Raw genomic sequence first — 27,931 nt, forward strand, 5'->3', positions numbered from 1 at the left:
TATGGTAAAAATCACACCAGCAAGAAATCACTTTAATTTAGATGCATTAGCAATGTACTTTCTGGAGGTATTTACTTAATTGTTTGCATAATGACACTATATTAGAATTCATAAGATAGACAATCAGCATATAAGTAAGAAAATGAACGCATTTATGCAACTTTCATTCTTCTCTGCACTTTTCCTGTAATGCATGTGCAAGGGCAGTTCAAAGACTCACTTTACCCCATGGGGCCCTTTTTTGAAAGCTGCTGTGTTTGTTGCAGTGAGCTGAGTAAAACATCTAAGGTCCCTCACACCACCCTTCCCACTTGCTCAGTTTCATTCTTTGGGAATGAGATGAAGAAGTTCTTGAGTAAATCTCCCCTAGCTGAGGGGTTGAGGAAAAGGGGGATCAAAGATGATTGCTTAGATAAAAATTCAGGGCCAAAAAACTGTCCAGGGTATGTTTTCTTTAAAGGTATGTATTGGACTTCTGAGGTCCATGTTGACTGTGACACGTAGTATGGCATTAAGAGAAAATTGAGTCTCATTCTCAGGCCTGAACATGGGGGATGCTTGGCTGGTGGGTGAGCAGTCACCCTGACATACACCTGAACACCCCCGTGTTAAACTTACAGGGAGCTGCTGCCATGGGGTCTCTGGATGCAGGACAGTGAAAGAAATGAGAGTGAAACATTTGCAGCAATCCCTGTTCAGTGTTTCCTGGCACCTTGATAAGACAGGTGCCTTACAGAACCTCTTCTGTATCATCCACCAGCCAGCCATGTGCTTAAGCATCCATTCTGACTTGTGGTCTGACCCAGAAAGAATTGCCTTATGATATGACTCTGATCTTACTGTTGTTGACTCTCCAGTAATAACTGAAAAGAATTTTGAGGTAATTCTGTTGTGACTCGAAGTAAAGAACTTGTAGTGTTTGTAGTTTATAAGCAAAATAGAGCATAGGAGAAGGATCTCAAAATCTCAGACTCTTCTTCAGGTCGTTCAGTTGGGACTCTTGATGGTGGTACATGCTTAAGGGTGAGGAGGTGAATCAGCTATCACAAAGCATGTGTAGCATTAAGTAAGCTTGATAGGTGATTTGATTGATTTGAACCTACACGGAGTATTTATTAAATGGAAGTACCAGAGAGAAAGGAAGGACACAAATAAAGCATCATGTTCAATTCAAGCCTATCTGAGGGGAGAAGGTGGATGAGCATCCTATCTTTAGACCATTTTAATTTTGAATGGAACACTTAATCTAATGTTATTTTGTCTTCTTTGTTTGATAGACCTTTTAGTGATAGAGGGAAAAAAACCAAAACAGTTGACTTTTTTTTTTACTCACACAGCTTAAAAACAGGCTAACTGCTTAGTGTTTGTCTTTCTTAACTTTCAGCTGAACAAAGAAAATAAGACCTTGAAAAGAATTAGTATGATTTATATGGCAAAACTGGGCCCAGAAATTATCACTGAAGAGATTAACATTGATGAAGATGAATCTTCCACAGATGCGGAAACTAGCTCTGGGTCATGCAATTCTGTGCATTGTCAGCAGCAAATAAAAGGTGAGCATTGTTGCTGATCCTACACCGCCCTACAGGGCAGAAGTTGTCTAAAGAATAGCACGATCGGATTGTACAGAGATGGATGGTCTGGTTCCAAGCCACACTTGTGAACGTGGTCAGAATGAAAGGATTCCAGGCCTGACTGTAAGAACGTGGTGGGCTGGCAGTGATGCTGTGTGACAAACCTGGGGGATATGCAGCCTGCAAAGTGAGTTACAGTGCAATAGCAAAGTGAGATGGACAGCTAACAGAGTTCAGTGTTACTGAGTCAGTAAAAGAAGTATTTCCTAAGACACTTAGTAAATTTAGCAGAAGGACAAGGTCACTTTCGTGTTGCTTCAACTGCTCTGTCGCTATTTCAAAGTCTGTAATACAGGACTCTGTTGCTGTATACATTGTGCACCTTTGTATGCATAAACTTCATTCATGTTCCAGAGCTATTACTAAACAAGCAGCTTAAAAAGAGGCTGTTGTACCGGGTAAAACAGGAAAGCTTGAAAACATGGAAATATATTAATAACAAAAATCTGTGCTTTGTTTCAGAAATATCTAGTTCTTTTTTGAAAGCCAACTTGTATTCCTGCAATCCAAAATCAGCCTTCCTTTCTAGTTCCTTTGATGAAATCATGGTGATTCTGTTGTGTCATAGTAAAAAAGGGGAATGCCCACATTCTGGATTTAGTGACAAGAGCGATTGAGTGTTTCACTGCAAGAAAACTTTCGTATTTTTTCTGATTGCAATTTACAGTAGCAAATAATGTTTAAGTACAGCTTTTCTGAACTTTCAGCCTGACCTTGTTAATTTTTTCTATTTAAATGCAGTGGCAACAATGAAGTGGTACAAAGTACCACTGAGAAAAAAGACCAAATAGTGTAAAAATGCTTTTAAAACAGTCCCACCCAAGAAATAAGGTGTCACGGTATCCTTCTATAATAAGCCAGTTTCCATCCTGTAGACGTAGGAAAGCGACAGCAAATGATGTGATCCCACCTGAAATGGAAATAAGATTCTGATGTCCCTCCTGTCATTCCTGGAGAAAGATGTAAGAATACTTTTAAGGAAAGCGAAGACAGGCTGCAGATCAGAGGAGGACACTGTTAGGAGGATAGCAGTCAAATTAGGGAAATATTTTAGAAAGGCTCTGATGTAGCTGCTTTCTGTCTTGATGAAGAATTCATTAAAGAATGAAAAGTGGCATGTTGGGGGTTTTGGAAGTCCTTCTCACCATTCAGCAAAGTATCGGATGTTTCTTGGAGTGATTCCTTCCCTCCCACCACTTTTCTGTAAGGATACACAGATAAGGTAGTAAAGTCTGAGGCTCTTTCTAGTATGTGGATATGCTTTCTTCTCCAGACGATGAGGTTGATATATGTGTTGTAAAACCAGATGTAATAATTTCAGTGAGACTTTTTTCCTCATTAATTTTGCTGGAAAACACAAATCCATAAAACAGACTATTTGGTTCCAGAATCTTCTGGGAAAACAGGTCTTTTTATTTCCTTTAGAAAGTGTGTGCCTTTAATTTAGAGGACAGTAAGTCTGAAGCTCCTGAGCTGGGAGGGGGGATGCTGGTGTAGAATCGATGTTGTCAAGATGTGAGACCAAACAGAATGACATCTGGGATGTCATCATCATCTGCAGTTGATGAGCCACAATTTTCCCGACTCGTGGCTGGTATTCACTGAACGGCACTGCTGTGGAATACTGGAAGCAGGTGGGGAATGAGAGCACTTACTGAAAGCTAATATATATCAATAAATTTTTGTTTTTTCTGGTGTTTTTATGTTAACCTAAACCTTTATGTATTATGTATGCAAACTGATCTCCTGTTAAGAAGTGATTATAATAAAATGTTTTATTCCATTGTGACTTTAATTTATTTCATATTTTAATAATTAAGGAATAAAAATTCTGAGGGGAAAATTACAAGCATTAGCTCTTCCATCAGTAAAGGTTTATTCTGACTCTGTTCACATAATGTTACAAAGACTATAAATTGGCAGCTGTTCAGGACAATTTCTTCAGTGAAAACCTCCCAAGTATTAACTGCCTGTTGTTTTGTTTATTTCCCTTGTGACAAGAACTCATGATCCAAAAAGAATTAAAGTGCATTAATTTGTTTTAAAGGACGCCTCTTTAAAATTGCTTTCTGCTGCCTCCATACCAGAGTCTCTGTGACGTGACAGTCTCCTGAGCAGGACTGAGGACACTTTGTGGTGGCAGGATTGGCCCCATTGTAGCAGGAAATGAATCATTCAGGATGCAAATAAAGACTGCAGTACTGAACAAGGCAGCTTACCTCAACAGAGTAAATCTGAAACTGTAGGCCTCTTATAGATCTGTTACTTGACACTTGTGCAAATTCCATAAATTATTGAGGATGTACCTTGATTATAACTGATGCTTGATGTGCAGTTTAGGTGTTTCGTACTCAGCCGTACTCCCATTGCTATGACATTTCCTTTGTTGTTTTTTGAATAAAATATATTTTTTGTTTCCTTCCTCAAACTGCAGAACTGCGAGATCAAGTCGTGTCTGTTCATGAGGAAAAGAAGACCTTAGCCATTGAACTGGAAAACCTGAGGTGCAAACTTGTAGAAGTAATTGAAGAAGTATGTATTGTACCATGGAAGGCGAGACCGTGCTAGCGTGTAGTTGGTACTTTTTGTATCTAATTTTGCTAAAAAGGCTCAGTTGTGAAGTTAATTGAATCCTATCTAATCGTGAGTCCTGCCAGCCTGCCCGTGGTGGATCACTCGGGCCGTGTGCCCACAAGGAACCTTCTCTGTCAGAGCCCCGTCTGCCCCTGCTGCTGGCACGGGACTTCATCATCTGTGGGATCTGTTCAAATGCCCGTATTGCAACTGTCACCTCCCCTTCCTGACAGCTCATCACAGCCTGCAGGGGTTTTTTGGATTTCCTTAAACCTGTAGGTGTGCAAGAAATACTTTTGTAGGACACGTAGCTTAATCACTGGTGCTACTCCATTGAGCATATCCTTAAGTTTAGCCATTGGCAGTGCCCTGTCATGGTAATTAGACCAGCAAATTGGCTTTTTGAGCCAGCAGAGTTTCATTCCTGGTTGAAAACTGGATAAGCCATGTACTGATGCAAATCAGGACTTAGTGGCTCTTCCTGTCTATGCAAGACTTGCATTCAGAAAGACACAGCTGACAGCTCTTGGACAATAAACAGAGCCCAGGAAAAAAAGCCAAAAGTCTGACTATATTAAAATGCAAAAAGTCAAGGGCAAGCTGGTAACTTCAACCAGGTGCCTGACCCTGAAAGGTTCCAAAGATATTTGCAGCTGTGACTGGAACATGCCATGGGAGGATTGGCTCATAACCCTTTTATGACATCTGTTATGACATCTCAAGGTGGAGTAAAAATGCTTTCCATCCCACTGGAAACCCTAGCATCAATCTAAACCTAAGAAACACAACTGATGAAAGCAAAATACTGCTTGCATTATAGCTGTGGTATATGCCTTATGTCACTGATTAAAGTGCCTTTATTTTCTGTGTGTTCTTTCTACTTTTCTAGGTGAATAAATTGAAAGAAGAAAAGGCTGTTTTGACAACTGAAGTTGATAAGCAACAAAAACTGTTGGAGAAATGTAACAGAGGTGTGTGGTCTCAGCAGGTTCTCTAACGGTTTGCTGCATCCTTTGCAGAAGCTTCAGAGCTTTAATGTTGTAGTATGAAGAGTAGGTTACAGAACAGTGACTGTGGTCCAGATGTGACACTCAACCTTACTGCTGCAGGCACTGCATAAACACATGGACTGTTCTAGCCTATCCATACTCCAGGAAAATGTGACAATTTAAATAGCAGGTGTTAACATGAGATAGGAAACATTTTTTCTGTGTGGCACAAGGTGCAAACTAAGACAGGAAGGCAGTCCTTCCAAGAGGTGGAGTTTGAACCTCAGTCTCCTGTTTTACTAAAACATTATATCAGTTTTCATTTTAGTTGGGACACAGCTAACTGTTTTGAATATCTAAAGACTTAGGAGTGACTTGGTTTATGTTCAGAGGATGATGAGAAAAAGGTGCTAGAGTGCTAGAATGTGAGAAATAAGATTTCCAAATTATGGAAGGAAATCAGAAATTTTCCTTTCCTGGAAAGAGAAGAGAGGTAAACCCAGGGTAGTGGAAGTCTAAAAAGAGATATGGCTCAGAAAAGAAAAGCTTTTGCTTAATGAAGGCGAGTGCTTCTGCATGAGCAACGGTTGACCCCAAAGAAGTATAGAGAGGAGGGAAACGGTTTTGTGCCTTGGATTACTGTGCTCTCTTCTCTTGTTCCTTATTTAGCCTCGTGAAATTAAAAATTGTTTGGCTAAAAGTCTTCCTGGCTGTTTCACATTTTCCTGAAGTGGAAGACAGTGAGTCTGGCCAAGTTCTGTTAGGGCATATCCTGTAAGCTTCCACCAAGTGTCCATCTCTTCCATGTGTCTACATTGCTTAAGCTTATGACAGGCAATATTTGAAGACTCTTATAACAACAAACTTCAGATACATTAATGAAACATGTGAGCATAAAGATTTTGATGGGATGGTGTGACAGATGAAAAGTTTCTTAAATGTTTTCTTTTTTCTAAGCATGATCAAAGGAACAACCCCTAGTTTCACATTTGCCTGTTTTCCAGGAAGGAAGGGGAAAGGTCTAGGTCCTAATGCACTGGCAACATAAAGCAAGACTTTTTTGTATGCTTGAAATGAGCTACCAGAGCATCTATTCAATACCTACTGTATCCTGTGTCTGTGGGGCACTGTGTTGGAGCTGTGTACTCAATGCATTTCAGGCAGAGGCGCTGAATTTGTCTTAAGCTTTTCTGAGTATGTGGGTTGTTTATTGGGTATTGTGCTTATCTCCAAAAAAGTAAGGAACCTGTTTACAACTGTGTTAGAAATCCAGTGTCATCCCCTTGCAAACTAGTCTTCAGCCAATAAGAGCTAAAGCCTACCAAGATATTGCAAGTGATCACTGAGCCATGTTAAGAATAAACAGTTGAGTGCTTTCAGATGATCCTTGCTGTCCTGGACTGCAGCCTGTTCAGAATGGTTTGGGAAGCATGTCCATGATTAAGCTTTAGCCACCCGTAGAGCCTCGCTTTTGAGAGCACAGTTTAAATACAGGCAACACAAAATTGCACTGCTTTCTTCCTGGGGCTCTTTTAAATCTGTTGTAAAGGGCACATCTAGCCTCACTCAAACCAGGCAGACAAATACAGATGCCTCAAAAATAACACAGCAATCTTTGATAGTCAGCAAAGCTCTCTCAAGGCCTTGGTTGCTTAGACCCGAAGAGGCAAAATATGGTCTGTTCTACCTTGTGTCTGTTACTGGAGATTTTAAGTCTGAATAGAGGAGTATTGCTTCATTCAGAAGACCAGTAATTGTGCATATATATGAGGTTTAGAGCAAGTAGGACAAATATGCAAAGCAAAATGTATGCAGAAATGTAAAACTAGGTTACACTGTCAGACAAGGATTCATGACACTAGGGAATAACAGCTTATCAAACATTAGTTCTTCTTTTGATCCATTCGACTTTTATTTCTGATCTTGTTTAATTATAAACAGTGTCTGTGATGGCAGTAGAGGAATATGAAGAGCTCCGTGTAAACTTTGAACTGGAGAAGAACCTGCGGAAGGAAGCAGAGTCATTTGCACAAGAGGTGAGTAGTTGAGAAAAAGGGATCTTGTAAAATTAAGACATTGCAACTAGGCAAGAACTTACCACCTTGGATGACTTGATTTCAATTCACCAATTGCACTCTTGTGCAACCCCTACTTAGCTAACATCTGTACTTAATCTGTAAAACGAGTTTACTGTTTCAAGAGCATTTATAAAGCACTTCAGAATTATTCCTGCAGTCTTAGCTATGTCCCCTTTTAAGGTGAGGCTTATAATGGGCTTAGCACCAACATTTTGCTGTGGTGGTTGGATCTGGGAGGGGTTAGCTGCCCCTCTGGTGATACAATCTGAAGCACTGTGTTGTTCCTGAAAGTATGTAGACTCATAAAAAAGTGCTGCAGAAATACAATATTAGTTGAGTTTTGTGCAAGTTTGGCTGCTGTTTAACATGTACCTTTTGAATAACCTATTGCAGGGAGCACTCAAGCTGAAAAAAAATCGTTTCCATGTTCTAGAAAAGGTATAAACTCCCAAAGAGGAAAATGAGTTACTGGGTAGCATTATGGAATGGCTGGTGGCTGCTCTGTTGGCTTGTGACTGGCAATGTTTGCCTTAGAAAATGCTAACAAATGCTTTCGTTCTGTTGATAGATTGAAGTCCTATAAAATCATAAGTTTGGTTTAGGTTGGATTGGGTTTTTTTCTTGTTATGTTTGCATTCTGGATTTTAAAAGCTGTGCACTTGGTTTTTACTTTCAAGGTTTTCTATCCCAAGCTGTGCATCAATATTTTCTTTAATAAAAACTGGGCTTCCTAAGTAATCATTTTTCAGGTAGCTCAAGTTTAAAGAAAGCCATTGTATATCAAAATTACATGAACCATCAATACTGAAGTATTATAAAGGGAAACGTGATATCTGATATGGAGTTTAGATTTTGAAACTGTGGCTGCCAGCAAGCAGGTATTTAGCCTTCAGGAAGTCAGCTTCGAGTAGAGAGCTCTTTTGCTTTTTATCTTTGCTGCTGCTCTTTCGCAAAAAAAAAAAAAAGAAGCTAAAAAGTGTACAGCTGACTGCATTCAGTCAGTTATTTTAAGCAAGGGCATATATGCATTTTGAACCCATATAGAAAACAGTGAACAGACTTAGTGTATTCTGTTAATGTTGTGGGTTTTGCTGGGTTTTGAGTGTTTTGGGTAGGGACAGAATCATATTGCAACATTTTAAACAGAACAAAATTGTGGAGAATTTGAGATAGAACGTAAGTAAATTTGACAGTCTGGAAGCCAGGGGTGAGGAAATGAACCCAGATATTTCTTGCACTTGCTCTCTCTCCCTCACTGTGCCTTGTGAAAAGGTTGGAGAGCTTTGCAGCATTTAAGAAAATATATTTCTAAGAATGTACATTTAGCATGCATTATTACAGTATCAATCCTACATCTTCTGTTGTTTTGCTCTGAATTCTGCTGCTCGTTAACTGACAACAGAAGATTATACATAAAGGTCTTACATCTCTCAGAAATGAGTATAAATATGTAGTTAAGCTGTTTTTCAGATAAAAGTATAATCTGATACTTGAGGGCAGAATGTTGCTTCTGTTTAGATTCATAACTGTAATGGTCAGGTACATATTCGTTTTGAACAATTATATTGAAAGTACTTTTTGTAATTGAGTAACAAACTAACAGGCAAGAAGTTAAGTACAAGTCCAAAGAAATGCTGGTTTTTTGCAAACAGGTACTTCTTGGATTTTGTGATTATTTAGTTGTTGTCTCTTCTGAGAATATGGGCCCCTGTTGTTGCAGGCTGTCACTGTAGCTGCTCACTTGAAGCTTTTCATTCCATGAAATTCTCCCATTCAAATGGAGTCACTACAACAGTGAACTTCAGGCCTGCATTAGTCTTCCCTGTGTGTGCCTGCTTGTCTTCCTTCAGTATCCTGCTGTGCAGAAAGATGTTTAGAAAGTTTTTTGAAATACAGGAGCATATGACAAAAAAGGCTTTGCTCATGTGTGTTTGGGGAACTAGTATTTCAAGTTACTTAGAAATCTGTTATCATTGGCATGGTTTCACACTAATGGTGTCCCTTGAGTGACCTGAGACATTAGAGACACAGGCTCTGGCCCACAACTGCACCCACAGCAGCAAAGCTTTCTGCTTGAGTGAGGTTGTGTGAGTGTTCTCTCACATGGATCATGTCACAAGGTCACAGCTGTGTTTTGAGAGCTAAGTTTTCTAGGATGTGCTTACAGTAGCTGTTGTTTGGATTACGCTAAGGATGTTCAGGGATTTTCTGCTTGCTTTCATTAGCCACCTGGTTTCTCTGTCCATATAGAATGTTTCTTTTAAAAAACAAATTTTCTGCTGAATTTTTGCCTGGATTTTGCAAAAGCCACAGTGGTTGGTTGTGATAAGCTGTGTGGTGTTGACAGAAGGAATAGCTTTTGAGTAAAGGGCAACACTATACATCCAGTGCTTTGTGCTCAGCCTCTTTGGAGCACTTCAAGAAAGGAAATAGGCTCCAAGTAATGCAGTTGTCACCACAGCACCATGGCAGAGACTGTGGAATGGCACATCTTAGTGTTTGTGGTATCTCAAACAGCCCAAACATGTCTTTTAGCTTGAAATATAGAACTGCTGCCTGTGGAGGGGCTTCTTTGGTGGTGGGCATGTTGTCTTTCAGGGGGCTGAGGTATCTGAAGTTTGCCTTCATGGGGTGGTTGGCTCACGTATTCACAGTCACCCCTTTCTCCATAGTGTGGCTTCATCCTTCAGCTTTGCCTTCCTGGGGTTGCATTGGAGCTGCAATGGGAAGGGACCGGGGAAGGGACTGGTGTGGGCTGCTTTTTGAAGGGGTGCCCTTTGCCTGCTGCCCTTTTAACAGGTGAGGAAGATTTGCCACAGGTGAGCACTTGGGAGTGCAGGTGTGAGAGATAATGGGTGGGTGAGCATGTGTGCAGGAGCAAACAGATGGAGGAGAGGAAAGACGTGGAGCAAGAGATGGGGAGTGAGCACATATAGGAGTGAGCGAGCACTTGAAAATCAGAGCTTTTGATTAAAATAAAAAACCCCAATACAGCTTTAATTATAGTCATGCTGCTGGCACCACCATAATATATATTTAATGAATCAAAAATGATCCAACTTCAAACATTAGAATTCATGCTCTTTAGAGGTTCTAAAGAAACTGAGTAAATATTGTCAGCCGTGGTGTGGAGAGGGGGAAGGAAAAGCAAAGAGGATTTGAAGTGAGTCACAATCCGTTGTGAAAGGTACAGGAATCTGCATAAAGGAACTAAATAAATAGAGTGTGTAAGGGGCGGAGGCATGGAAAAATCTGTACCTGCCTGACTAAAACAGGGTTGTTAACACAGGAATCTTGGCAAGCTTAACCAGAATTCTAGTGTCAGGTTTAAGAGTTACTGTAAGATCTCTCCGCTGTTTGTGAAGTAGTTTACAGGAAAACAAAGGAAGGTAAAGAGTATCTTGAAGGCCATTGCAATAATACAGAGGCTAGCCCTGAAAAGCACTCTTCCACAAAGATGAGCAAAATACAATACATACAACCAAAGCAAGCCAAAAGAGGGGAACATGGTGTGAGAAGTAAATTGAAAGTCTTAGCGATGTAAAAATCTCAGGAGTTTTACAAAATAATCTTGCATAAGTGGTTTGTTAAACATACATCCTGCCTTGCAAACGTATTTTGTAAAGAGATGTTGTGATTTAACCCCAGCTGGAAACTCAGCCCCTTGCTCACTCCCCCCGATAGGAGGAGAGAATCAGAAGATAAAAATGAGAAAAATCATGGGTTGAGATAAAGGCAGCTTCATAAGTAAAGCAAAAGCTGCACACAGAAACAAAGCAAAATAAGAAATTCCTTCACTGCATCCCGTGGGCAGACTGGAGTTCAGCCTTCCTCAGGAAAGCAGGACTCCCATCACATATAACTTGGGAAGACAAACTCCATCACTCTGAATGTCCCCCGCTTCCTTCTTCTTCCCCAAGCTTTACGTGCAGAGAATGATGCCATATGGTCTGGAATATCCCTGTGGTCAGCTGGGGTCCTCAGCTCTGTCCCCTCCTAGCAATTTGTACACCCCTAGCTCACTTGCTGGTGGGGTTGGGTGAGGAGCAGAAAAGGTCTTGACTCTCTGTAGACCCTGCCCAGCGATAAGGAAAATATCTTTCTATTATCAGTGCTGTTTTCAGTGAAAATCCAAAACACAGCCCCGTATCAGCTGCTATGAAGAATATTAACTATTAGTTATTGTCCTTTGTATCGTGAAGAAATAGAAATGAAGTGTCAAACTGCTGAGCAGTTTGCTGGGGTGCCTCTCACTTCTGAGTCTAGCACAGGCTTTTGCTCAAAATACACAACTGGAAAAAAAATTAAAGGTTTCCCAGGTGTTTATGGTAACCTGTAAAAATGTTTCCAGTAGAGAAGTTGAAAGGCTGCATTCAAAGGAACTAAGATCCAGATGGATAAAAAATTAAGTGAATCTGTAATGTGCATCGTTCATCTTTTCATCGACTTTCCCTCCAATGCTCAATACTTATGGATGCATTAAAATGCCATCCTACACCTGTCTGTGCTTCTAAGTAACTGTTGCACAGCAACATGTTTGCATTTAACTTGTTTTTCCTCAAAATACCTGCATCCCATATGTGGGCCAGTGCATAGCTGACATTACTTACTCTGAGACTGAATCTTCCCATAGAGAAAGGTAAAAGGTGGCTATCATTTTATAAGACTTGGAGGAAATTATTGTCATTCTTAACAGATGTCTGCACTACTCATGAGGTTGCATGCATTAGATTTGGTTATCTTGATGATGTGAGCCCCCAGAGAGTGCTTCCTCGGATGCATTTGTGACTTTTGGTTTAATTTGTGGGGACTTTTGCATTAATGTGCTACATCTGTGAGTGAGTACTGCAAAATCTGCACTCATGGAGCAACTCTGCTTACAAGTACCACACTGTGCATTACCGGGGGAGTTCAGCAGCAACTGATATCTGAAGGTAATTAATTTGCTGTCCAGCTGACTGAAGTGGAAATAATAATTAAACAGACGTGATAAATAGTTAGTGCTTGAATTCTCCTGAGCTTGAATGTTACCACTTTTGAAGTATGATGTAATGCTAATATTTTCGTCAGGCTTCTTCCCAAGAACAGGCCTGTGAAATGGTAACAGATGTATGCTCTAGGAAACTCTCTCTTTGGTCTCTTTCTTTCCCCCCCCATCTTTTTTGTTCAGGCAGTCAATCTATGGGGAAAAGAAGTGGTTTCTTCCTTTTTCATGTGGTGTGTGATCTACTTCTGAACATATTAGATGGTGTATAAATGCTGCAAGACTGTGAGCATTATAGAATGTATCACTATGCTTTCACCATGAGAAAAAAAATCCCTGTAGGAAATGCAGAAATAAGTAACAATCGAGATTATTTTTTTCCCTTCATTTTGGGCCTTGGGCAGTTGGGCCTCATAAGAAAAGAATGAGTGCTGTAATTTGACAAATCCTTTTATATAGAACAAGCTGGTAAAACAAATAATACTCTGTTTTTAAGGAAGTCACACTGTTGATGGGAATTCAGTTTTCTCACACTCAAAATATATGCTCCAAGCTCCTCTGTGGTGAGAAGCAAATGATGGACAAGAAATAGACTTAACTACTCCAGTTCTTCCATTCTGAATAAATTAGACCTCTTCTGAGCCACAAAAAGTGCTAATGCTACATCTTTTAACCTTTAAATAGTCCCTTCAGACATTGTCTGGCAATTAGCCAAATAACTAAAAACAGCTGTATTGTAACTTTATTAGTCTAAAGTATTATTACTCATCTAGAAGAGTTGGCTGCCCATATTAGGCACATGTCCTTTTTCATGGTCAGGTTGCTCAGTTTTCTTTGGCAGTTTGAAAATCCAACTAGGACTAGTCTTTGGCTCCTCTAAAGGAATATATATATATATTTTTTTTTTCCCCTGATTAGCCATCAAATTAAAAGCCACACCTGGAGTTATATTTTAATCCGAGTACCTCCTGAATTTAGAGCCACTTAGTGCTCTGTCAGGCCATAATCAAGACAAGATCACTTTGTCACATAAAAATCCTTCAAACAGCCTGTTCTTTTGGGGAGATAGAAGTACCTTGATCCTACCTCCCTTGGGGTGTGTTTCAGGTCTGAACATAAGACTGTAAGGCTTCAGGGTACCTAGGATGCAACCGACATCAGCTTCTGTAAACTGTGACAAATGTAGATGAGTGGGTTGCCACTCCATGAGGATGTCTTACTGATTTTTCACTGGGCTGTGGGAGGGGATGGGGCAGTGCTGCTCAGGATTGAAATAAGGGCCAGCTGCTCAGTTGAGCAATCCTTTCTGTTTGAGACTTCCCAAATTTTACTCTGCCTTGCTATTTGCCTTTTGTTATTCTATTCATACTGTACAGTGTTTGCCACTGATTTTTATTTTGCTTTATGCAATCAGTTATTACCCCAGTATAACAGTGCTGCTGTATTGGGACCTTCTTCTCCCTTCAAACTGTAGCTAAAACAAAAATGGCAAATACCCAAGTGATGTACAGATGAAAGTGGAGTCACACATGGATATTAAAGCATTTCTTTTGGCCTCATTTTGCTCCTGGGAGAAGAGTTAGTTGGAAGGCGTCCAGTTTTCCCCTGAACGTTATTTGAACGAGGGTCAGTGTTCCCAGGGACTTGACACTCACAGAGTTGCTTTCTAACTTTTTTAATGAGGAAGCATTCCTTTTTCAGCTCTGGTGTAAACAAAAAACAGCTGCAGTGAATGCTCTGTTGGGTAATGGTTGGAGCAAGGGTCTGAGAACGAGGTGTAGTCCCACTGAGGTCAAGGGAAAAACTTCCAGTATTTTCACCCCCTTCTCTTTTTTCACCTCCTCAATTCTTGTGTAAAGTCTACTAATGGAAGGTGGCCAAGTCCCAGATTTCCTGCAGTTTGAGGCTTCTCTTCATAAACTGGGGGGAAAGATACATAACTGGTTTGCACAGCACTTGGAGATTTTTAAAATTAGAACGATAGGTGTAAGCAAACTATTTTTCTTTGTGATCTGCCTTTAACTTCAGTTGTGGTTTCAGTGGATTCCTCCACTATCGACTTGTGTTTCCAGCATTGATTGGGATACTCTGCAGATAATTGTCGAGCAGGTGGCAAAGTCGGAACTAATCCATCTGTTGGTTAAATTCCACCTCGTCCAAGTAATCTTGTTAGTAGCTGTTTTGCCCTTTCAGCAGTCACTTTAATTAATATTCAGGGTTGTGCAGACAGTCAGATTTCTGCCCTGCTGAAGCAGGAATTGATTTTTTAAATTTTAAATTAGGAATAATTTCTAAGGGTCTTTTTTGTCCTGTTTCAAACACGGAGCAGCCTCTTAAAAACTTGCAATCAGTTCATCACCAGCTTTCTTTCTGCTTTGTCTGACACAACTGTCCTGTCTAGTTTTGTCCCTTCCATTTAGAATGTGCTGGCACTTAAAGAACATGTGTTTAAGTAACTTCTGAAATGGATGGGACTCCCCATGCAGTCTGATTGCAGTCTTACATTATAAGCAACAATTTTTTTTGTGGTGTTGAAGACACTTCCATATATATATATATATATATATATAAATTGTAAGCAGGAATGTATTTGCAGTATCATGAAAGCAATTTAGAATGGTGATTGAAAATGCAGGACTTTATGTGAAAGCTTCTGAATGAAAAAATTTTCACCCAGGTCTTCAAAAGGATTTTTTTCATTTTGCAGAAGAACATGAAACAAAGTGAATATGAATTTTCTGCATTTGGTGAAGTATCTGCTCAAGTTGAAGAAATCAAGTTGCTCTACTTGATTTCTTCTTGTTTTGGCAGCTTTCTGCTCCCTCAGGCTGGAACAACTCTGTTGGATTTAGTGGCAGCAACTTGGTGAATAAAATCTGCAACTGATCACCTCAAACTGTTTTTTAGATTCCAAAAAGAATAAATCCAAGTTTTCACTTTGCTTTGAAGGTTCACAGTGGGTAAACCTAGATGTTTGCTAAAGGTGGCTTTTAGGGAGATGTTGGTTCTGTCAGGGTTAAATAACTTCTGAGCGACTTGACTGCAACACAGGAGGCTTTGACACAGTATTGAGTTCTTTAGCAGTGATTTGGGCCTTTCTCAACTATGATGTTTCAAAGATGCTGTTTCTTTTAAAAATATAAACTGTTAAAGGAATGAGTGGCAATGCAAAGGCGAACCTTTATGGATTGTTGTGGGTAACTTTGATTCTGTAATTCTCTTGCCTTTGAATTGGTTTTGCCACTGCCCTACTAGTGTAAGGTAACATAAGCATAATGGTTTGACTGGCAGAATTTAGGGACAGGGAGCTGATGTCCAGTGCACATTTGCAGCATGCCACAGTGGCCTGTGTATTGTCATCAATTTGGTTTTGTTTGTTTCCGAACAAAGTGCAGTACTGGAGCCTACGTTCATCCTTTCCTCTCCATCGAATGTTTCCAGTGCTTTATTGCTGCCCCCATGGCCCAGCTCTGCCCAGTGGAGTGTTCAGGGCAGTTTTTATTGCTATTAGGGCCGCATCAATTGGCTCCTGCTGGCCCGCAGGGTCAGGCTGTGCTGCCACTCGGAGTTCAGCACGGTCAGTGGGTCTGTGTCTGCACAGCTCCAGAGAGCTGCTTGCTAGGAAGGCTCAGTTGAAGTGGCTGTGCAAAGCACTGGATGGAGTGCTTGCCACAAATCTGCATCAGCTCGTACTTCTTGGATATCCAGTTGTATTAAAACAAGTAAATCACGTAGCATTGTAGTAGCACCAGATGGGAAGAAACCATATTTTGTCTGTACATTTGATTTGTGAATGAATAGAATGGGAATTTGGAATTTTTGTATTTCTAATACCTTATTCTTAAAATACCTTCGTGCTTTTGCTGTGCTCTACACTACAACAGTGTTTTTACAGTCCGAGGGAGCATCTGCATTCTCAGACTGTTCTCTGTTCTCCTGCCATAAGTGGCTCTGCTGACCTGTGCACACTCATCTGAGACCTCAGCATGACCCAGTCCCTGTTTGTGCTGTAAGAACAGGCATGGCTGAGCTTTTCGAGTGGAAGCCCGTGTTGCCTGGGGGAAAACCTCTACCTGAAAGAGATGTCAAGGTGCAGAATAACTTCACTAGGAATTTTTTTGTCAGGAAGAAATCTCTTATTACCGAGTTCCTAAACAGTCTGGAAGGAGCAGATCTCTTACAGAAACTGCATGTGCTGCCAGCCTCTGCACCTCTTAGGTGAAGCCTGGAGAAGTGTGTGGTATTTTTATCAGTGTCAAGTCTTTAGACTATTTGATTTTCACTCCCCCCAATGTTCATTCGCCATATCAAAAATATAACTTGGGAAGGGGAAAGAACACAAGGATCAGAACTAAAAGGCTGAAATTGCCCTGAAATGCCTTTTCCTGGGGCAAGTGCATACAGTGATTACACAGACATGGAGTGAAATTCATTTCCCAAAGATTCTCCATCATTCACATATCCAGGTAACCCTCAAATAAGTGGGCTTTATGCCAAGGCTTGCATACATGTTTGAGGAGGTAACCTATGAATTCACAGACATTTATCCTCCACCTAGAGTTCTTTCAGTCTTTCCAGAGCTTCCCAAATGGAGGTCAGATTGTTCCCATTTCCAGGAAACAGAATTCAGATGTGTTTAAACTCTGAATGCTGCCAACGTGTGGGTAATTGAGGTGTAGCAGTGGGTGGTTCTCAGCAAACACCTGGTTCCTTTCAGTGGGAACTTAGCTTCTGTAAATTTTACTCTCAAACTTCCTTTCCCACTCCTTCTCACATTCTTCCTCACTATTTCTGCCACATTAACACCCTGCTAACTTCATTTTCTTTCCAATTGCTATTTTCCCCAGGATAGCTTAGACTGTGCCTAACTGTTGTTTTTGTTGGGTGTGGGTTTTGTTTTGGCAGATGTTTATTGAACAGAACAAGATGAAAAGGCAGAGTCAGTTGCTTCTGCAAAATTCTGCTCCTGATCAACAGCTTTTGAAGGCTTTGGATGACAATGCTAAGCTAACCCAGGCATTAGAAGAAGAGAGGCTTCAACACCAGCAAAAGGTAAAACTGTGTTTCTTTCCCCTTATGTGGAAGTCTTTGAAAGCCTCCAGAATTTAAGGAGTGTTGTGTCTTTATTATATTCAGAGTTATTTGAGATCTTATCCTGTCTAAGAGTTCAGAGTTTATAAGCTAAGTTTCTGAGAAGATTGCGATTCCCTTTTTCTGGGTCACTGTTAAGACATGAGTACAAAACTTGAAGGCTTTTCAGCCTGAAGCCTCTGGTTTAGGTAAGTATTTTATTCTGAATGTCAGTAAAGTGCAGTTACAAGCACTAAGTCAAGTTCCATTAAGTAAAGAGATGAGAGGAGAATATGTTGGACATTGAGTAATGTAAAGGCTATCTTGGGAGGATAGGCTTAGAATACCAGGAGGTGAGAGCTAGGCAGTTCCTAGGCAGAGGTAGTAGTCTGGGTCTTGCTAAAGAAATGGATGGGGAAAAGCCAAGCATACTGGAGCAGGGAAAGGGCAGTTGAATGCTACAATGTGGATCTAAATAGGATCTTAAGTGCTGGGATATAAACAAATATATTCTTTGAAACTGGACTAGATAAATCTCTTAGCTGAGAGAAATCACCCAGAAAATGAGGGTGAGAATTTCTGTAACTAAAAGAAATTCAAGACTTTTTTTCCCCTCTGTTTCTGCCTTTCCCAGAAAATGAGCTTTCCTTTAGCCCTGAGGCATGTTCTCACAAATCTGATAATGAGTCTAGAGCGAAAGGTACATATTTAGGGAGCTGGGACTTTATTGCTACTCTGCATCTGAATGCTGCCTCTGAATCAGGTATTCCATAATTCACCCACTGGCATCTGCATGAGTTGAGACAAGGGAGCTTAAATAACCAGCCTGTCAGTGGAAGCAGTCAGTAAGAGAACAAAAATGTCAATGTTCTCGTGCTTCAAATGAGGAAACGTTCCGAAATTAAATTCTAATTATGTGATAAAAATTCTATAAAAAGAAAAGGGAGCAACTTACAGCTTAAGTACTTTAGAGCTAAAGACATATTCTAAAGAAGAGATAAAGCAAGTTGGGATCATAATAGGAAATTCTGACATCTCTCAGAAAAATCTCTCCAGCTCTCATTCAAACATTTTCCTCTGTCTAGGACTTGTAGTTCACTCCTATACTATAACATTATGTTTTCAGGATAACTGTGCCTAGTGGGTTATTTGTCAACAGGAGGGACAGAAAATGGATTTTATTGAGATGAATGCTCTTGTTTGCCAACTGCAGATCAAAGAATTGGAAGAGCAGCTAGAGAATCAAGCACTGCATAAGGAGATTAGTCGTCTTAAACAGCAACTAGAACTTTTGGAAGAAGATAAAAAGGAACTAGAGCTTAAATGTCAGCACTCTGAAGAAAAAGCTAGAGACCTAAAGCATTCAGGTAAAATTGTGTAATGACTTTCATTTTAGAGGTGAATTGTCTGGAGGGTGATTGGTGCACATCTAATGGAATTGTACATGTTATGTTTGAGACCCCAGAAGCTTTTGCTCAGCTGAGATCCAGACCTGTGTTTCACTAGACAAAGTACAGCAGCTGCCCTTAAATGCAGAACAGTCATGTCCAAAATGTGTGTGAAAAAATAACCTTGTAAAACTTCTGTAAGGTATAAAAATACTGTTGTTACATTGCCCTGAGTCTTACAGATGGATATATACATGGGATGGGTGTCTGTGTGAAAGACACAGTCCTTCAAACTCAGTTTTCTTACCTAGTTTTAAAAAAAGTGCAGTGGTATAACTAACCAGAGGTTTGTCAGACTGGGGAGTCTTCATTGTATGAATTGTACAAAAACATCCCATAATTATCAAGCTACCCAGCCATTTAGTAGTATTGCAATAGAAGACACCAGTGAAAATAAAGACACGTTTTAGCTCTTCATATTGACATGTGAGAAAAGCATGTCTGTTGATGTGAGAGGGTCTGGAGAGGTGGGCTGTTGTTTTTTATTTAAACAGTTATTTCAAAGATGAGTACTGCCTTCAGAGCCCTACAAAGGGAGTTAGTAAAGCAAATCCAGGGGGCTGTTATGGCTCATATCCATGAGAATTACACATCTAAATCTCTTACTTGTGGTTGAATACTTAGTTCAATGAATGATGGGAAAGAAACAGTCTTGCTAGCTACTAAGATGTAAACTAACTCCCAAAGAATACAAACAGAAAAGATTCACAGAATATTTAGTAGGGAACAACTGTTGCAGTGCAGGTTCATACAGTTATTGCAGTCAGGATGGTGCCTGGCTTGTCTGTAGCATCCTGTCCACTGAATGAGGAAATTTCTGATCTAAAGCTCTGAATTTAAAATTGCTTTTAAAAAGGGCTCTTGGTGTGTGTGACCTCATTATAGGGAGTGTGGGGCTATGGCTGGTTAAGAATTTGCATGTGCATTTGCTTGCAGTCCTTGTTCAGTTCAAGGCCCATGCAAGTGCAAGGTTCAAGTTTGATACTTGCTCAGAGCAACGTTTGAGCCCCTGTCACAGGAGGCCAAAGTCCCTGTCCTCAGTTAAGGCTTCATGCATAGCCATGTTTTTTTGAAACATATCCTCAAGAGCAGGGTTATCTTTGAGCTTGTTAGCAGTCCTGCTTGGAAGAACTGCTCTGTGTTAGTTTTACATTACCCACCCCTGCCACCCTATACCTACAATATGCCTGGGCAGCAGATTGTTTCCGTCCAGGCTTGTTTGTTCTTCAGAAGGAATTTATCAGCATAAAGGTTGTACCTGGAATTTAAAGTCACTCAGTTGATCTTTAATTTTTTTACCTTCTAAAATTTAAAATTAAGTGTAAAATATTGTAATTTTAATTTGAATCTATCATTACAAGAGCAAAGAACCTGTGCAGGGCTAAGAGTTGGACTCAATGATCCCTGGGGATCCCTTCCAACTCAGCATATTCTGTGATTCTGTAAGCCATATCCACGTTGGATTCCTATTGTATCAGAACAATTGCTGAGAATTTCTGTAACTAAAAGAAATTCAAGACTTTTTTTCCCCTCTGTTTCTGCCCTTCCCCATTAATTACATTTGACAGCATTTCAAGTGCAGAAAAGTAATTTCCGTGTTTCAGATCTGACATGTAAACAGGAGAGAAAGAATATACTTTCTGTTACCACCCAGATTTGACCATTTTTATGGGGAAAACCCACACCACCATCAAGTCTGGAAGCTGAAATTGTCAACTTCTTCCATCTTGTTAGCTCATTCTCAAATGCAGCCTCAAACAGACCATCACAGGAATGGGATGAAGTTTTCCCTGCTCTGTCATTTTATATGAAGAGTCCTGTATGAGGGGGAGTTTTAGTTTCAGAAGGAACTCAGGCTGGAGGTAACTGGTTTAATGGGAATCCCATATGTCTAGGACATTGTTGTTGGTAGAAAGTGTTGCTGAAAATAGGACTTCCTAGCAGTTGTGTGGTTTAGTCTCATTGTTTGTTCTTTAGTTAATAAGTAGCATTTTTTTCTTTAACCGTTGGAGTTGGTTTTGAGACTCACTGTGGTTTATTTTATTGATCTTGTGCAGTTGATGAACTTCAAAAACGAGTACAGCAGTCTGAAAATCCTGCACCACCTCCTCCTCCACCGCCCCCTCCTCCCCTCCCTCCACCTCCCCCTCCCAACCCTATACGGTAAGTGCTGGGAGGGGCACAGCGTTAATGCTTTGGTGCTTTGCACGGGCACAATTCATTACAGGAGCTTGCATCCAAGCAGAAAGAGTGTCTTTAAAGAAAAAAAGGCTTTCTCCACCTGTCTTGGGCTCTTTACCAGCAGGACACAGACTGTACCCCACCTACCAACAGACTAACACCCTGACCAGTTTTGAACAGTGTCTGCCTTGCCAAGCTTAACAAATTGTCTAGACTGTGACCCTGAAGGAGGAGGAGGGATACCTGTCTCCTCTAAATTTAGGAGATTTTTTTTTTCTATTCACCTGATAACTGTAATTATAGAGTTGTGAAATGCTTTCTGCTGCAAAGAAAACTCCTTTGAACCAAAGGATATGTTGGATTACTGTGTGTCCCTTCATGTCGGATACTGATGATGAAAATGCAGGCTCCATTGAGTTCCCATAATTACTTTCATAAGTTAAAAGGAAGAAAAAAACCCCAAACATAAAATCCTCACCCCATCATCAAGTGCTTTGGACAAAATTACCAAAATTGGACCTGAAATTCGCAAAGGACTATAAAAGAGGCTGACCAGTCTATGATGTATCACACGTTAGACCCAAATGAATTAATTAAGTAAGCCCCTAATGGGTGCTTAGTTAATTTTAGAAACTCAGCTAATCTTCATGTTGTCTGCTTGGTTTTAAAAATAAATGGACTTCAATGACACTTTCCAACCTTCTGTAATAGAAATGACATACAGGAGTCTTGTTAACTACTGTATTAAATATATGAATAGAGACGATTAGTAGGGAGAATTCATCCCTTTGTGCATCGTGCATTGTTTTTAGAAACTTAACACTTTCTGAACAGTTGTGTTTGATCTTTTGCTGCTTTTATGTCCATTAACTCATTCAGCTCGGCTTGCTTGTTTCTCACTAATGTATAGCATGAATGTGTAGAGGTATTGTAAGGGTTTTTTTGTTTAAATTTTTGCCCTTTAGTATTTGGAATGAATAAAGCTGTTCACTCTAAGCCCTGTAGTAGCCAAGTCAGAGTATTTCCTCGTGCACTGTGATGTTTACATGCATAGAAGTTACTTCAGAGCGTAGGCACTGGATGCTGCTTTTTTCTGGTTTTGACCCTTTATGCCAGGGATGTCACTACTCTGTAAGGAGCAGTGCTCAGTAGGGACTAATAGGCCCCACTGACACATCACATGTGCACAGGAGCTTATACTTGAGCTTGAAGATGAATTTACTTGCCTGGACTTCTACGTTTTGACTGTAGTGAGGGGATAATTATTTGACACTAAGAAGATTACAAACTTGGAGATGGTGAGGAGATACTGATCACCATATTTAAGTGTCCTCTGGAGAACAATACTTCAATATCTACAGCTCTTCTTTCCATTTATTATGCTGGAGCAGCTTCAATTTGTCATGTGTCACAATGAGACTGTCTTTTAATATTCAGATCTGGAGTGTTTTGATTTGTGCCTAATGTCTGTTAAAAAGAAAGAAATTTCTCTGGTGCATTTTGATGGGAGGCATTGTGGGGGGTAATTCAGTGCATACATCTGCTTTCTAGAACAGTTAAATGAGTCTTTTGTAAGTAGCTGTATAATCAGGTATAAGCCAGCTGTTGGTGTGTGGCGTTCCTGCTCATTCTGACAGTGTGTAACACAGGACAGAATGACAATCTGCACTTTCGTTTCCCCCAAAGGTCTCTCATGTCAATGATTCGCAAGAGATCTCACTCCAACACCAATGTGAGCAAGAAGGAGAAACCTCCTCAGCAGGAGTCAGGTATGGCTCATCCCTTCTGGAGTCCTGTGGCTCATGCCCCGGGTCCTGCAGGTGGAGCTGGTGGGAGTGAGCTGTGGATACAGAGAGCCATTCAGATGCTTTCTGTTGCCAACATTTCCTACAGCTGTCCATGTCCCAGCACACTCCTCTACCTTGAGTCCAGAAAGGGGATTGCAACCCAGGTATATGTGCACCGAGATGGGAAGTGGTATCTTTGGTGTTCCTGTGAGGGGTGGCTGAGGACTCTGAGCTTGTGTAGTTTGGAGAAAAGGAGGATTCGGGGTGACCTGAGAAGATAAGCACGTAGCTGGGTGGGATGATGTGCTGGATGAGATGGGAGGGGAGAACAGGACGGTTCACTTTGGGCCCCATGCTGTTACACTGGCTGTGTGCAGCATGTTGAGTTGCAGCCTGGCAGTTTGGTGCTGCCTGAAGTAGTTGCACTGTGGTAGCATTGAGGGGTTCGACCTGTGCCTCCAAACCGGAGACACTGCAGCACGTCACTGCAGGACAGTGTGTGCAGGGCTTTGTGCAGGTTCCATGGAAGAGGCAGAGGAACACACCCAACAAGCATTAAGCAGAAAGCAGGTTATATACAGCATAATACAGGGAAATTTCCAAACTTCCAGATGGCTTCTTATTTGCAGTTTCTTCTGTCCAGAGCCTCTCCACAGAGCTTGTTTGTTAAATGCTTCGGTTTTCATCCCTCAATTCATATCTTGTGAAATTGCCACTCAGAGTTGACTGTAATGCTAATCCTTTAATAATACTGAAAACCTAAAACAAAGCAGAGCCCTGCACTAAGGTGGCTCTGCATGCACAGTGTAACAGCTGAAATTGCATTTTATTGTTGTTAATGGAAGCTGGAAGCTTAGTAGGTTGAGAACAGGAGTTAAGCAGAGATTTACAGATGATCATGAGTGCCTGAAGAGTCAGAGCTAGTTAGACAGGCATTGCCAGTTAAATAACCAAGGGTTTTCTCGCTGTTTCTCTCTTCCTTCTGAAACAGCAGGAGTTTGTTTGTAGTGAATTGCTTAACTCATTTGCTGACACTTAAACAAAGAAGGAAACCTGGCTGAAATTATGGGTATAGGATATAACTGTTAAAGAAAAATCTGCTGTTAGCAGACTAATGGTATGTAAGTAAGGCTGGACTGTGGGATGGAACCAACAGGCGAGAAGTGGGGGAAAGAATTACCCCTCTCATTTTTCAGGTGAGGAACTGAGGAGCGAAGTGACTTGGGCAGATCCTGGGGAATTTTTGGGAACTGGTTACCAGTCTGAGAGAAATAAGGGTGTTGGTCTGGAAAAAAAAAGAGAAGTGACCTTGGACCAAAATCTCTGATGAAGAGTCAGTCTTATCTTTCAGTAAAAGTCCAGTTATGGTGTCTTCATTTATCAGGGTTCCTTACCTTGAAGCATCCTAGATGTTTTGGTTACACCTTTTTGTTGAAACTATCCCAAACAGTGATTACATTGCAGTAAATATTATGAAATTCACTGTATGTTCTCTAAACCCCATTCTTTCATTATTTATTAGCAAACTTCAACAGTTCTGACCTTTCTTCAATCACACATAAACTGCTTTTTTCTCTCTTTATAGTTGAGCTGTTCTTAAAAATAAAAAAAGGAGAAAGTTCTTTCTTGATCTAGTTATTATATCCAACTTGAGGCTTGTTTTGACCCTTGTTAAGGACTTAGAATGAGTGGTTTCTATCCCATACCACCAATTAAGCTTTTATATTTGAAACAGCCTGTTTGTGAAATTAAAGCCTGACATTAAATCGGCTTAGAATACAGAAACTGTGTTTCTATGAATCATCAATAGTACCCTGACAAGTGAGAGAGCGAAAGCCTTTTTAATATTCCTGTTATACAAGGTACAATCTTGCAGCTTTGAATAGCATCGACCCTATTTCTCCATGTGTTTGCTTTAAGTACTCTTTTCCCCCCACTTTTTGGAATGGCATGTTAAGTGTCTTTTATTACATTATCCAGAACACTGAGAAGTTAACAGGTATTGCTCAGGTTCATCACACAGCATCCCATGTCGTCTGAATATTTTGCAGTCCTAATAGCAGATCTCTTGAGAAAGCAGCCATTTCTTTTCCTGGTATTTCAGTTTTGCCCTTTCACTTGATGCAGTGTTATTTAAATGTTTGGGTCCAGTTCAGTTTGAGGTGTTGGTGTGCTGTTCCAGCCAGGTTTTCAAACCACGTGGAATAGGAGACACAGTTGGTACTCTTGTGCACATGGGCCTTGCTATGGGGCACTGTCAGCTTGTGCTGTGTCAGTGAAGCTGCAGCATTTCTGCCCAGCCACAGAGAGGAGGCACAGTGGAAGCAGAGCCGTGTTCTTCAGCCCCTGGGGCTTCAGCCTCTGGCACTGAGCTTTTGCCATTCCCAAACACTGACAGGAGCTTTGCGTTTTCAGGATCTGGGACCTGCTTCTGCCCAAACTTCTGCAGTTTGACATTTGCAGCATCCACAGCAGGATCCTCGATAGATTGGCATTTTATCCTTGAAGAGCTTGTGACAGTTTAGCTGATAGCAAAGATCTCTAATAGCTCTGTATCCAGCAGTTCTCATAATCTAGAATTCTTGTAACTAGAGATGAGGTTGCTGGTTTCTGCTGCCATAAAGATGTGTGCATTGTAAGGTAACCTGCCTCTTTGTGGTGTGGAGAAGGAAGAGTAAGATGGTATTCCTGTAAGAAAGGCCCTGTGAACAGCCCACTTATGGGGGAAAAGATAAGCGTATATATTTGTGCTTATATCTTTTTAATAAAAGTGGGAGAAAGCATGGATCTGCATAGTCCATGAGCAATATTCATCACACATGCAGGCAGGAAGACCTAGTGCACAGAGTATAACTAAGAACACTGTATATGTAAATGTTGTTTCATCATTAAAACTAATTTCTGATTATGGTAACTGGCTGCCTATGGCAAGCAAGCTGTTTAGGAGGCTGTATAACACATTTGGTCTTTGTACCAGTTCTGTGTAGTTCATATCTGAAATGTGATAGAGTCTTTGATTTTTGGAACAGGTGAAGAAGTTACGGATCTGAAGAGACAAGCTGTTGAAGAAATGATGGACAGAATTAAAAAGGGAGTTCACCTGAGACCAGTCAACCAGTCAAGCAGGCCTAAAACAAAGGTTTGGAATAAATAGCAGAGCAATAATATTAGCTAAGTACAGTAATTTACACTGAAAAGAAATCAGACTTTAACATTCTGAAGAATGCGTTTTCCTCAACTCATTTACTTTGATCGATTTTGGATAAAATTCATTAGAGCAGCATATAGCTGAACAACAGAAAAGGAAATGAAGGCAACAGTAAGTAAATAGAAGGCCAGTTTCTTTGACACAGAAAAGAAACTTGTAAACAAACAGCTACTGAGAAATAAAAAGCACAGAGAGCGTAACTGAACTGGTTAGAGGAATTGATGAAGTAGTAGACTATATTTAGCACTATTTCTTTCTTTTATGTAATACTTACACCTAATACCTGAGTGTGGCTACTATAAAATATTGCTTGCCTTCTGCACAAAAGTATAATCTTTATGTATAGTCTGTGGTTCACAGTGTTAAGAGCTGAGGCTCTTCCCTTCAGCTGTGTAAGAGAACAGATTGAATGTTGTCCATGTGCCCATAAAAAGAGGGAGCAGGAGAATGTGCCACAGCTGTAGCCTGTGCACAGCCCCTGGTGTGAAGCCTGTTGTGGAGTGCAGAGCCTGTCATGGGCCGTGTCATGTGTTCTTTAACATGCATGTGTTGTGCTTGTTTACAGCCAGAAACACCAAAGCCCTCTGAAAGTGCAATGAAGGAATTAAAGGGGATTCTGGTAAGAGAACTTCCAGTTTATATTTCATTTTGTTTTCTGGGTTGAAAGCATAAAGCAGTTTTGGAGCAAATCCCCCCAATTCCACCCTTGACTTATGGTTCGACTTACGGGTTGGTTTTGGTCTTGCTGTTGGTTTTGCTGACAGAATGTGTTCTAGAGAAACTAACTTGTGAACTCTTCTGGGCTTGTATGCTTCTGCCACTAGAGGGGATGTTATGGTTTGCATCTGCCACAGATCCTTTGGAAACTTTCCAAGTACTCACAGTGGAGATATTAGGGATGGAGAGACAGCTGAATATCTGTATCTAGTCCAAAGTAAAGCCCCTGGACTGCGCATATAGTAGATGTAGAGTTCTCCTCATCAACTGCCGCTCTCTCCAGAGGCCCCAGATTTCTTGTTATGTAGACAAAGCCTAAATAAAGAAAGAGCTTTAGTCTGTCTGCATTTATATTTAGAAAAATTTGATTCTGAATAGCTGTCCATGTACCTATTTATCACTAAATAAAAACATTAGGCGTGTGTTGGGTCCTGCTGAGAGCAATGTGCTAAGTTTACTCCTGTTGTGTCCTTTACTCATATGTTGAATTGTTTTAACTGACTGTATCTTTTGCACAAGTGATAAAACTGTATGAAACAGTCAGAAGGAGCTGTAGTTCTTGCTCCCTGACTTCTGTAACCCTGAAACTTTCAAGTTGGGCACATAAGGTGAAATTCCACCAGTATTGCAGCAAAATGCTTCACTTGCACTCTACAGAAGGTGAGGATAATCATTCTTGTTATTCATAGTAGCACCCAAACAGCCCTTAGAAAAACAACCTCAGTATTGTGTTGGGTAATGCAAGACAGTACAGCATAGAGAGTGGGCTCAGCCTGTGCTGTGATCTAAATCACAAGTGGGGCACCAGTGACAGGTTACACTTGCTGTTCTCTGGACACATGAAAGCAGGTGAATAAGGGAGGAAATGATCTAGAGAGCCACCAGACCTTAATGCTGAGCTCTGATTAGAGTGACACGTAATTAAATGCAGAGGTAAATAGGAAAGGAATAAAATGCAACACAGAGACTATGTTTTAAATGGAATTCCGTGCTTACAGGAGTAGTTGGATATAGTGTGCCCTTTGGACCAGTGAGGGTTGGACAGGACCATCCTGCCGAAGATCCTTTCATTTTCTAGGAGCTGTTTTATTTCTTCAGCACTTTGTCACTGACATCAGAGGAGCCTTGATTATGTACTTCAGAAGGAGCAGAGAGAAACCTGCAGTCACTGCACTTCTGTATCTGGCTTGTTGCTTTTGAGCTTTCAGGGTATTTCCAGTGTATGGCCAACTGTATAAAATCCAGCTCCAGTCTATTCTTG

General features: G+C 40.6%; 1 protein-coding gene across 3 annotated transcripts in view; it reads left to right on the forward strand.

Moving 5' to 3' along the window:
• SHTN1 (shootin 1) overlaps positions 1–27,931 on the forward strand; it is a 61,064-nt gene that overhangs the window by 21,838 nt on the left and 11,295 nt on the right. For all 3 annotated transcript variants that reach the window (XM_027655173.1, XM_027655174.1, XM_027655175.1), the window contains 10 exons: positions 1,385–1,553; positions 4,069–4,166; positions 5,098–5,179; positions 7,139–7,233; positions 17,165–17,311; positions 18,543–18,696; positions 20,835–20,940; positions 22,645–22,727; positions 25,775–25,884; positions 26,519–26,572. In XM_027655173.1, the coding sequence (XP_027510974.1) occupies positions 1,385–1,553; positions 4,069–4,166; positions 5,098–5,179; positions 7,139–7,233; positions 17,165–17,311; positions 18,543–18,696; positions 20,835–20,940; positions 22,645–22,727; positions 25,775–25,884; positions 26,519–26,572 (1,098 nt within the window). The remainder of the gene's footprint in view (positions 1–1,384; positions 1,554–4,068; positions 4,167–5,097; positions 5,180–7,138; positions 7,234–17,164; positions 17,312–18,542; positions 18,697–20,834; positions 20,941–22,644; positions 22,728–25,774; positions 25,885–26,518; positions 26,573–27,931) is intronic.

This window comes from Corapipo altera, unplaced genomic scaffold (genome assembly GCF_003945725.1).
Source record: "Corapipo altera isolate COAL_440 unplaced genomic scaffold, ASM394572v1 180, whole genome shotgun sequence".
NCBI classification, from domain to species: Eukaryota; Metazoa; Chordata; class Aves; order Passeriformes; family Pipridae; genus Corapipo; species Corapipo altera.